This window comes from Somniosus microcephalus, chromosome 22 (assembly GCF_052327205.1).
Source record: "Somniosus microcephalus isolate GS21.2 chromosome 22, FLI_Smic_1.0, whole genome shotgun sequence".
Lineage (NCBI taxonomy): Eukaryota > Metazoa > Chordata > Chondrichthyes > Squaliformes > Somniosidae > Somniosus > Somniosus microcephalus.
Genome location: NC_141008.1, coordinates 54,445,740 through 54,458,079, shown reverse-complemented (window position 1 = coordinate 54,458,079; position 12,340 = coordinate 54,445,740). Strand labels below are relative to the sequence as shown.

Sequence of the window (12,340 nt, the reverse complement as noted above, 5' to 3'; positions counted from 1 at the left end):
AATGCATCTTCCTTTCACTGGTATATCAGTACCTGAGTATCCTGTCACTTTCACTTTTATTCCATGTATCTTTGGTCTGGGTCTAATTTTCTTAAAATCAGTCTCTGATATCACATTAACTTGTGCTCCAGTATCCAATTTAAATGGAATATGTATGTCATTCACTTTTAGTGTCAACATCCAGTCTCTTTTTTCTTTTTTGTTTTCAGACACAACATCTACATAGAACTCCTCTATCTCGCTTTCATCTACTGTATGGACCTTGCTTTGTTGCGCTTGGTTCTTACAGCAACGGGCATAATGGTTGTTTTTGTTGCAACTATTGCATGTTTTACCATATGCTGGACACTTTTTTGGTGGATGCTGTGTACCGCATCGACTACATGTCTTTCGATTGCCCCTTTCATTTTTGTTCGCTGGCCGCGCCTCTTTTTTCACATTGGCGCTCTTTTTGTTAAACGGTTTGTGTCCGTTCTTTCTCACTGCATCCACGTTGCAGCTGTCACTGAACAGCTCCTTTGCCTGCAACTTCACAGTCTCTGTAGCCCTACACAGTGCTATGGCTTTTCCCAGGTCTAGATCTTGCTCTCTTAGCAGTCTTTCCCTTAGACCATTATCTGGAATACCACCCACCAGTCTGTCTTTTATCAGCGAGTCTGTCAGTCCCCCAAATTCACATGTTTTGCTTCGGTTTCTCAGTTCAGTCACATACTGATCAATAGTCTCACCTGTTTTCTGTACACATGTGAAAAATCTGTGCCTCTCAAACGTCACGTTACGTTTAGGTATGCAGTAGGCCTCAAACTGTTCCATTATTTTATCCAGTTTCATTTTGTCTCCATCAGCAGCGAATGTGAAGTTATTATACACCTCCAGCGCTTCATCACCCACGACATGCAAGAACACTGACGATTTCTGTTTATCACTTTTCTCGTCAGCTCCGATTGCCGCTAAATACAACCCCACACGTTGTTTGAACCTCCTCCAATTTTCAGCCACATTACCTGTCAACTGAAGCTTCGCCGGTGGGTGTAAACCTTCCATTTTTTCACTTCGTTAGCTATTCTCCAATGGTAAGTAACGATGTTCTCTTTTGGCTTGCTAATATGTGGAGAGCTGATTTAACTTCAGATTTTTCCTCTTCATCTCTTTCAACCACTTCTGACACCATGTATCGATTTGTATTTGTGAGTTCAATGACGAGACATTTATGAAAGAGAATGAGTTTTTATCTAAAGTCTGTTCAACTCTTTTTAACAGCATTACAGGAGACACCATGCTTGAAATCCATCTAAAGCGAAACTAAAACTAAACTAAACTGCTTGTCTCTCACATGACCTCTGCTGGTCAGGCATAAGTAATCAATCAGGCAAACATGCTGGTAAGGCATCATAATCAAACAGGCAAATACCATCACTATTTGCTGATATCATTACATTTACTACTTTACCTTTATCTTTATATACATTCTGTCCCTTCCTGACACGCTCTGGTTTTTAATTCCCCCACTACTACCTTGCTCTATTGCCTTCTCCACTGACATTTTTATTTTTTGCTCTCTTGAAAGAGTCGGCACAGACTCAATGGGCCGAATGGCCTCCTTCTGTGCTGTACTATTCTATGATTCTATAATCATAGAAAATGGTGAGGAACATCTTGGCTTTTTTTTGCAAAAAACAATTAATCTATATTGCAAACCTGTTGAAATTAGAGCTAGGGATTAATATTATCATTATTACAGCATGACACAGAAATACAAATGAGAGTTGGCGTATTTCAGGCACATTATGGCATAACCAAAAAACACAGCTACCTGTCCGTAACCTAATGTGCTAAAACCACGGTGTTTTTCAGTGTGGTGCACACATTTCAGTGACTGATACAAGTCCCGCACCCCTCTCTTTTCATTGGACACAAAATAAAAAAGAAACAATTTCACAAATAAGGTGACAACAACCCAATTACCCTTTTAAATAACCCTCCACCAATCAAATTAAAATTTGGTTGTCCCGATTAACAATGCACTCCAGTCCCCGTGGCGCCCACCGGTCACGAAAGAAAGTCCCGCACCCCTCTCTTTTCATTGGACCCAAAAAAAGAAACAATTTCACAAATAAGGTGACAACAACCCAATTACCCTTTTAAAATAACCCTCCACCAATCAAATTAAAATTTGGTTGTCCCGATTAACAATGCACTCCAGTCCCCGTGGCGCCCACCGGTCACGAAAGAAAGTCCCGCACCCCTCTCTTTTCATTGGACCCAAAAAAAGAAACAATTTCACAAATAAGGTGACAACAACCCAATTACCCTTTAAAATAACCCTCCACCAATCAAATTAAAATTTGGTTGTCCCGATTAACAATGCACTCCAGTCCCCGTGGCGCCCACCGGTCACGAAAGAAAGTCCCGCACCCCTCCACTCCCTCACTGATTGGCCCGCAGCCAGCAGGACCAGCACATCAAGCCCACATTGGCAGTTAAGCGGTATCAGCTGTGATGGGAGCTCTGAGCACCGTAATGAGTTTATTGCAATGCGCAGTAACTCCCGGCATCGCACGCCAGGAGCAAGCTGCAAAGGGAAAAGAGCTGACGGGTCGTGGTTGCCCCTTCAGTATAAGGAGCGACTGGTGAGTCACGGCTGTGTCGGAGATCTAGGCACGTATAGAATCATATTTAAAGGCAGCCATTGTCTCTCCGATCAGAAGCAACGGGCAGAAGTGCTATTTTTCTGGCGAGGAGAGAGAGAGAGAGGGGGCTGGAAGAATGAGCGACTCGATGCAAGAGGCCTTCAACGACGTTGCCCAGATTCCCTTACTGAGGAAAATTAGGAGTTTGATACCTGTCAATTTCTGGAAGGAAGTTAAAGATCTTTTCCAATTGGCCGGGCCAGTGGTGAGTTTACCTTTCAAAACATACTAAACGTTCACGTGATCTGACGCTCAAGAGACAGAAAATATTCCCATTGTCAGGACAGTACTGTCAATTAAATTTTTGTCGATAGCTTATGTATATGTGAAATATATAATGGTCAAAGGATCAGCGTCAATTACACAAGGCGCTTGTTGATCCGTCTCCAATTGCAAGATAAATATATTGGGGTTTCATTATTTACCTCGCATACATATACTGCCAATTAAATCATCTTTAAGAAGCGTTTCAAGCCCCTCTCCTGGCTTTCTGTGGAGTGTTTGACTCTCCCTCCCAGTGAGCTACCATTCTTTGATTTATTATTTGGGGTTTGAGGTTGTGCCACTTTTTCTCTTCCCCTCCCCTAGGAAGCAAAAAAGTGTGAACATAGGCCATTCAGCCCCTTGAGCCTGTTCCGCCATTCGATTAGATCATGTCTACCCCGCCTGGGCTCTATATCCCTTAATACCCTTGCCTGAGCCATCACTGGACCTCCAGTCTCGATATCCAATCATTTGATGGGATTTGGACTACTTACTGTTAATTTTATACAAAAATGCAGAAAATTATTTTCCAAATAAACAAAAGTTAAGATCTAATGATTTTGTTGGGTTTGCTCAGACATTTTGCATGATAACAACATATTTAGAACAATATATATTTGAGTAGTAATTTGGGTTGCTAACTCTGGTTGGACGTATTCCTGGAGGGTTTGTCACATGTCCTCCCACCCTCGATCAAACAGCCATTTTTCAGCATCTCCAATAGATAAGTGTTCAAAGAAAAATGGAAAAAAAAAACACCAAATTTTTTGAATGATTTTTCTCCCGGGTTGCTGGCAGCAGTTGTCCAGGTGATCAATCTTTAATTCCTGGAGACTCCAGGGCAATCCTGGAGGGTTGGCAACCCTAGTACTAATGCTTATGTATTTTTGAATATTACACTGCTGTTGCTTTTTCTGGAGAGGTCAGTCGTCTTCTTAGGCAGTCCTTTGGAACCGAGGATGACTTGCTTCCATATTAAAAATGAGTTCTCGGGTGACTGAGTCCAATGCGGGACCTACAGTCTCTGTCACAGGTGGGGCAGACAGTGGTTGAAGGGGTGGGTGGGTGGGGTGCTTGGGTTGACGTGCATGCCTTCCTCTGTTGGCACTTAGCTTCCGCTTGCTCCCGGCGAAGAGACTCGAGGTGTTCGGCGCCTTCCCGGATGCTTCTCCTCCACTTTGTGCGGTCTTGGGCCAGGGATTCCCAGGTGTTGGTGGGGATGTTGTACCTTTTCAAGGAGGCTTTGAGGGTGTCCTTGAAGCGTTTCCTCTGCCCACCTGTGGCTCTCTTGCCGTGTCGGAGCTCCGAGTAGGGCGCTTGTTTTGGGAGTCTCATATCGGGCATGCGGATGATGTGGCCCATCCATCGGAGCTGATCAAGTGTGGTCAAAGCTTCGATGCTGGGGATGTTGGCCTGAGCGAGAACACTGACGTTCTTTGCTAGCATGACCAGATGAAAAATTAATCTTAATTTTCTCTAAAGCAAACATTTTCTCCAATTATATATTGGGAAAACCGAAGACATTATTTTTCGGTCCCCAGCACAAACTCTGTTCCCTAGCCACTGACTCCATCCTCATCCCGCTCCCTAACATTGTCTGAGGCTGAATCACACTGTTCGCAACCCTGGTGTCATATTTGACCCTGAAATGAGCTTCCGACCACATATCTGCAGCATAACTAAGACCGTCTACTTCCACCTCCATAACGTCGCCCATCTCCGCCATTGCCTCAGCTGATCCGCTGCTGAAACCCTCATCCATGCCTTTGTTACCTCTAGACTTGACTATTCCAACGCACTCCTGGCTGGACTCCCACATTCTACCCAACGTAAACTTGAGGTCATCCAAAACTTGGCTGCCCGTGTCCTAACTCGCACCAGGTCCCGTTCACCCATCACCCCTGTGCTTGCTTGCCTACATTGGTTCCCGGTTAAGCAGTGCCTCGATTTCAAAATTCTCATCCTTGTTTTCAAATCCCTCCATGGCCTCGCCCCTTCCTATCTCTGTAATCTCCTTCAGCCCCACAATTCCCCAAGATATCTGCGCTCCTCTAATTCTGCCCTCTTGAGGATCCCTGATTCTAATCACTCAGCCTTTGGTGGCCGTGCCTTCTGTTGCCTAGGCCTGAAGCTCTGGAATTCCCTGCCTAAACCTGGCTGCCTCTCTACCCCTCTTTCCTCCTTAAGACGCTCCTTAAAACCTACCTCTTTGACCAAGCTTTTGGCCACCTGCCCTAATTTATCCTTATGTGGATTGGTGTCAAATTTTTTGTCTTGAAATACTCCTGTGCAGCGCCTTGGGATGTTTTACTACGTTAAAGGCGCTATATAAAGACTTGTTGTTGTTAAATGCTTTGCCACCAGTGTGAGGAAGCTGAAGTGGCATAAAGGTACCGCCTCGATGCAGTATCACACAGCGGCCAGAAATTGATGCACTGTTTCATCTGCATCGCTCCCCATGTTTGCTGCAGATTTTTGCATCTCTTCCGTAGGCTTTTTGGTAGTCTCAGTTCACATTAATACCCTTGTGTGAATATTGGCAGATAGGGGGAGCGAGCAGGACAGTGGGATTAGACTGGAGGGCTCATGTGGAGAATAACACCAGTACAGACTAAAGTGGCCTCTTTGACCAAGCTTGACAAAGGACTCGCAATGGAGCTATGAGGGCCTATATTCTCTGGCGTTTAGAAGAGTGAGAGGTGATCTCATTGAAACGTCTAAAATTCTTAGAGGGCTTGACAGCATAGATGCTGAGGCTATTTCCCCTGGCTGGAGAGTCTAGAACCAGGGGACACCAGTCTCCGGATAAGGGGTTGGCCATTTAGGACTGGGATGAGGAGGAATTTCTTCACTCAGAGGGTGGTGAATCTTTGGAATTCTCTACCCCAGAGGGCTGTGGATGCTGAATCGTTGAGTATATTCAAGGTTGAGATTGATAGATTTTTGAGCACTAGGGGGATCATGGGATATGGGGAAAGATCTGCTCCATAATGAAGGAAAATTGAAGCATCTGCAGATCGACCTAATTCTATGGGAAAGTGGAATTGAGGTCAAAGATCAGCCATGATATTTTTTTTATTCGCTTATGGGACGTGGGCGTTGCTGGCAAGGCCAGTATTTATTGCCCATCCCTAGTTGCCCTTGAGAAGGTGGTGGTGAGCCGCCGCCTTGAACCGCTGCAGTCCCTGTGGTGAAGGTACTCCCACAGTGCTGTTGGGGAGGGAGTTCCAGGATTTTGATCCAGCGATGATGAAGGAACGGTAATATATTTCCAAGCCGGGATGGTTTGTGACTTGGAGGGGAACTTGGAGGTGGCGGTGTTCCCATGCGCCTGCTACCCTTGTCCTTCTAGGTGGAAGAGGTCACGGGTTTGGGAGGTGCTGCCGAAGAAGCCTTGGCGAGTTGCTGCAGTGCATCTTGTACATGGTAGACACTGCAGCCACGGTGCGCCGGTGGTGGAGGGAGTGAATGTTTAAGGTGGTGGATGGGTTGCCAATCAAGCGGGCTGCTTTGTCCTGGATGGTGTCGAGCTTCTTGTGTTGTTGGAATGGCAGAGCAGACTTGAGTGGCTGTATGGCCTACTCCTGCTCCTAGTCCTTCTGTTCTTAAAAAAGCAGTGCTTCAGCCTAGGGTGGTGGGTAGCCTAAGAGAATGATCCGGAGACAACTGCTCATAGTACAGGAGTCCAGGGTTAAGTGGATAGTACTCTTTATTTTTTTTGTGTTGCTTTTAATTTTTTTTTTTTTTAAAAAGGCCATTTGCAGGAGGAGACAACAAGAGCGTTGAAAAGATTAGGAGAGAATATGAGGTAAATCAGGAACTATAGTTGGGCGAGGCCAAATTTTGGTTTTGAAAGACTATATTTGTAAAAGGAAAGTAAGAGATGCCACAGCTTTGGTTTCCTGGGGACGGCATGCGGAGATGGTGCGATGACCCCGATTTCAATGCAGTTTTAAAACTTTCTCTCCTTTCAAAAGGAACTCTCCCTGCAAAAGTCCACTTTTAGTGACACAACCACTGGTATAGTTTGACTGTAAGATTCTGAACTCGGCATCTAAATAAAGATCAGCTTAAAGCAGCAGTTTTCAGAAGGCTCGAGGATTTGGATACGAACCAACATAGGGCTGCGACAGCTGTGCTATTACACCTCCTCCGTATCACCCTTTCCTTGAATCATTTGGTAAGGGACATGCATAATCAGCACTCTGCCATATTTGTAACTTTACTTTTTTTTAACTAAAATAAAAGTCAAGAAGATAGCAATGGGTCATTCACAACATCTCAAACTGCACTGTCAAAACCCACTCAAGCTTCAAGCTTGCTTTAAAGCTATGCTTTTATTAGTCAGTCTTCCTCCCCCCTCCTCCTCCTCCTGAGGGTGCTGGCTCTTGCTGGGGTCCAGTTCCTCTTTTGTATGGCTTAGTCACACTTTGTGCCGTGCATTTACCTATCCAGCCACTGTGGGGGGGGTGGGACGGGGGGGCGGTATGGGAGGGGCCGGGGGTTGCAGTGGAGGCTAACCAGCATCTTGCTAAAAGTGGTTCCTTTTTTGTGACTGGTTGAGGCAGCTGGCGGATGCCTCGCCGAGAGAGGGCGAGAGAACCTGAATGAAAGGGCTTAAGTCATCAAAGGCCCGGCCACAACAAAAAACAATCGGCCAGGCCTTTCGTTAGTTCTCCTACCAACCTCTCTGCAGACGCAGTGACTGTGAACACAAGCTGCCTACGTCATCAATGAACCGCTCGTGTGTGCGCACCATATGTCAGGCATTTTGTTGCCTTTAAGAGATTTTGTCAAGAAAACAAGACTATAAAATGTTCAAAAAACTATAAAAGTAAAAAGTTTATTTTAGAAAAGAAACTAGTGTAACTACACCGTTCAATAGCGCACGAGTTTGGAAGTGTGAGCTTGGCTCAGTGGGTAGCGCACTCGCCTCTGAGTCTCTACGGGTTCAAAGCCCACTCTAGAACTTGGGCACATAATCTAGACCAGCACTCCAGTGCTGTACTGAGGGAGTGCTGCACTGTCTGAGGTGCCGTCTTTCATATGAGAAGTTAAACAGAGGCCCCGTCTGCTCTCTCGAGTGGACGTAAAAGATACCGTGGGCACTCTTTCGAAGAAGAACAGGGGAGTTCTCCCCAGTGTCTGAGCCAATATTTATCCCTCAAATCAACATCACTAAAACAGATTATCTGGTCATTATCACATTGCTGTTTTGTGGGAGCTTGCTGTGTGCAAATTGGCTGCCGCGTTTCCCACATTACAACAGTGACTGCACTTCGAATAGTACTTCATTGGCTGTAAAGAGCTTTGGGAGGTCCTGAGGTTGTGAAAGGCGCTATATAAATGCAAGTCCTTTTTCTATTTCCAATACAGTACTCGGAGTGTTGCAGTGTCAGAGAGGCCATCCTTTGGATGAGACGTTAAATCGAGATTCCGCCTGCCTGTTCTGATGGTCCACGTGGCCATGAAAGATCCCATGGCATTGTTCAAAGAGGAGTGGGGAGTTCTTCCTGCACCCTTCCTCAACCAACACCACCAAAAACCAAATTCACTGGTTGTTGATCTTGTTGCTGTTTGTGGGATCTTGCTGTGTGTAATGGCTACTGTGGTTGCCCACATAACAATTCTCTCAGAACTTTGAAGTAATTCATTGTCTGTGATTAAAAACAGAAAACGCTGGAAACACTCAGCAGGTTGGGCAGCATCTGTGGCGAGAGCGAGAAAAACAGAGTTCACGTTTCAGGTCGATGACCTTTCATCAGAACTGGAAGTGGTTGGAAATGTAATCGTTTTTAAAGCAAGTATGGGGGAGGAAAGAACAAAAGGGAAGGTCTGTGATAGGGTGGAAGGCAGGAGAGATTAAATGACAAAAGGGATGAAAGAAAGAAAGACTTGCATTTTTGTAGCACCTTTCACGACCACCGGACGTCTCAAAGCGCTTTACAGCCAATGAGTACTTTTGAAGTGGAGTCCTGTTGTAATGTGGTACAAGGCAAAAGGAGATGGTAATGGGTCAAGTAAAGAGACAAAAGATGGATCTGGAGCAGTCCACAGACATGAAGAGGTGATCTATAGATGCAAGGCTTTTATTTTCTCCCAGTGTGCTTTACGTGTATCTTGATAATATGAACTGTGTTTAAAAAGTGAAAGAAAAAGAAACAAAATAAATAGAGGCCTCTCTACTCCCATTCAAAAAAGATGTTGTCCTTTTACACCATGTTGGTCTTTATTGCAAGGGGTTTGGAGTATAAGAGTAAGGAAGTCTTGCTACAATTGTACAGGGCCTTGGTGAGACCACACCTGGAATACTGTGCACAGTTTTGGTCTCATGTATTCACCTCTTGAATACCTTGGGGATAATTTTGACTTTGGGCGATAGTATAAAGAAAGAAAGACTTGCATTTCTATAGCGCCTTTCATGACTTCAGGGTGTCCCAAAGCACTTTAGAGCCTATTAAATACTTTTTGAAGTGTAGTCGCTGTTGCACTGATGCACCCCAAAGGGCTGTGGATGCTCAGTCATTGAGTATATTCAAGGCTGAGAGAGATTTTTGGACTCGGGGAATCCAGGGATATGGGGATCGGGCGGGAAAGTGGCGTTGAGGTCAATAATCAGCCATGGTATTACTGAATGGTGGAGCAGGCTCGAGGGGCCGTGTGGCCGACTCCTGCTCCTGATTCTTATGTAGGATGCTGAACATTGGGTCCACGGGATAAGAGGAGTTGTTCTAGATCGCTAATATGTTAACTTATGTAAATACACTGAATATTTGCTGCTCTTCAAAATTAAATCGGTTCTGGATTAGCCTTTCAGACACTGAGTCAGATCAAGTTGTCATGGACAAGTAGGAAAGCTTAATATTTGTACACTAGCGACAAGGTGGTTCCATGCTTTGGTAAACCACTCAACTGTGCATGGTGGTCTGATGTGGGTTTACACAAATCTCAAGATATGTTTATGTATCCAGGATGTGAAAAGACCAACAACAACTTGCATTTATATAACTCCTTTTTAACGTGGTAAATAGAATGTCTCAAGGCGCTTCACAGGAGCGATTGTCAAACACAATTTGACAGCGAGCCACATAACGAGATATTAGGACGGGTGTCCAAAAGCTTGGTCAAAGAGGTAGGTTTTAAGGAGCATCTCAAAGGAGGAGAGCGAGGCAGAGAGGTTTAGGGAGGGAATTCCAGAGCTTAGGGCCGAGGCAGCTGAAAGCACGGCCACCAATGGTGGCGCGAAAGAAATCGGGGATGCGCGAGAGGCCAGAATTGGAGGAGTGTGGAGGATTGAAGGGCTGGAGGAGGTTACAACGATAGGGAGGGGCGAGGCCATGAAAACTAGGATGAGAACTTTAAAATCAAGGCGTGGCTTAACCGGGAGCCAGTGTAGGTCAGCGAGCACAGGGGTGATGGGCGAACGGGACGTGGTGCGAGTTAGGACACGGGCAGCCAAGTTTTGACTGAGCTGAAGTTTACAGAGGGTACAAGGTGGGAGGCTAGCCAGGTGAGTCTTGGAATAATCTGGCTGGATTTTCCGGGGGGTCAGTGGGTGGGATTGGTGGCGGGTCGGGTGGAAAAAAATTTTTGACAGCGGGTCGGGACCTCGCCGCAATGCGCGTTTCCCACTGGCGCATCTGTGAGCTCTGACCTGCAGAGGCAGGCGACCCAATTTAAACAATTATCTGGTTGTTAAGAGACCCTTAATAATCCTTTTAACCTTACCTTTTCACTTTAACTGCTCGCCAACGGGATGCATGCTGCTCGGGGATCACGTCCGTGAATCTGAGGCGGGAGTTGAATGGCCATTGAATCAGCTGGTTACTTGACAGCTTGAAACGTGCTATAAAAGCTCCCACCTCTCAGCTGTTCACTTTCCAAGCTCAGAAGCTGTTGCTTACTCCATTTGGAAGACAGGTTGAACTTTATGCAGGCTGCAAATGTTTGGAGCAAACTTTCCATCCAGTGTCATCTTATTGTAACAACCTCTCGTCACCATTGACAGATTGCTTCTGTCATCTCTACTTCACCTGCCATCTATTCCATCAACATGGGTGCATTTTATACTCTCTCACCTTGGTCCTCAGAATCCGACCACGATCAGTCTCAACACCAGCAGCACCAGGCACACCAGCAGCACCAACAACACCACCAACCTTCTCTGCAATCACCTGATGCTGCACAAGACAGAGGGCATCAGCATCCGACCACATTGCTGCCCAGGAGGCCAGGGATGGCCTCACCATGACCACATTTACTTCACTTGATGCTGTACACCCTGGCTGCCACATGATGCGCCAGGTTGGCACCACCCCACACCAATGCCGTAATACATCCCTACAATGCCCAAGCCATTCCTTTCATACTGATCACCATTGCGGGGGGTACCGTTATGTCTCACCATTCACTGCAACTCACTAAACCACTTCCAAAGGTGCACACACATCTGTCCAAGAACACGGTGTTGAAAATAGAGGTTTCAATGTTTGACAGCACATTTAAGAAACTTTACATGAACATTGGATAAAACTCCCAAGTGGCTACTCTTGCCTGTTACATAAGAACATAAGAAATAAGAGCAGTAGTAGGCCATACGGCCCCTCGGGCCTGCTCCGCCATTCAATCGGATCATGGTTGATCTGAATCTAGACTCGCGTCCACTTCCCTGCCCTCTCCCCATAACCCCTAATTCCCTTATCTGCTAGGAAAATGTCTATCTCCATTTTAAATTTATTTAATGTCGCAACTTCCACAGCTCTCTGGGGTAGCAAATTCCATAGATTTACTACCCTCCGAGTGAAGAAGTTTCTCCATCTCAGTTTTGAAAGGGCAGCCCCTTATTCTAAGATTATGCCCCCTAGTTCTAGTCTCACCCATCAGTGGAAACATCCTCACCGCATCCACCCGATCAAGCCCCCTCACAATCTTCTATGTTTCGATAAGATCGCCTCTCATTCTTCTGAATTCCAATGAGTAGAGTCCCAACCTACTCGGCCTTTCCTGATACGTCAACCCCCTCATCTCTGGAATCAACCGAGTGAACCTTCTCTGAACCGCCTTGAGAGCAAATATATCTTTTCTTAAATATGGAAACCAAAACTGCACGCAGTATTCCAGGTGTGGCCTCGCCAATACCCTGTATAACTGCAGCAAGACTTCCCTGTTTTTATACTCCATCCCCCTTGCAATAAAAGCCAAGATTCCTGTGATGAAATATATTCCATTCATCACTGCCTGTTTTCTGTGTCTTGTAACTGCCTGCTTTCTGTGTCTTTTCCCTTCCCCCAGTCCTCATGTATTATGTATTGGAATGTGCTGGAACTGGTTGTGTGCAGGGCTCCGCCCATACCTGGCTCCTTTGTAATCTAAGTTCAGTCGGGCAT

The 12,340-nt window shown here is 45.7% G+C and overlaps 1 protein-coding gene across 1 annotated transcript in view; it reads left to right on the top strand.

Annotated features, from left to right (window-relative positions):
* The first annotated feature begins 2,472 nt into the window (after window positions 1-2,472).
* Window positions 2,473-12,340, top strand: part of LOC147102391 (multidrug and toxin extrusion protein 1-like) — a 60,402-nt gene continuing 50,534 nt past the window's right edge. Inside the window, exon 1 of the mRNA XM_085964777.1 lies at window positions 2,473-2,895. Within this exon, the coding sequence (XP_085820903.1) occupies window positions 2,767-2,895 (129 nt within the window). The 5' untranslated portion in view covers window positions 2,473-2,766. The remainder of the gene's footprint in view (window positions 2,896-12,340) is intronic.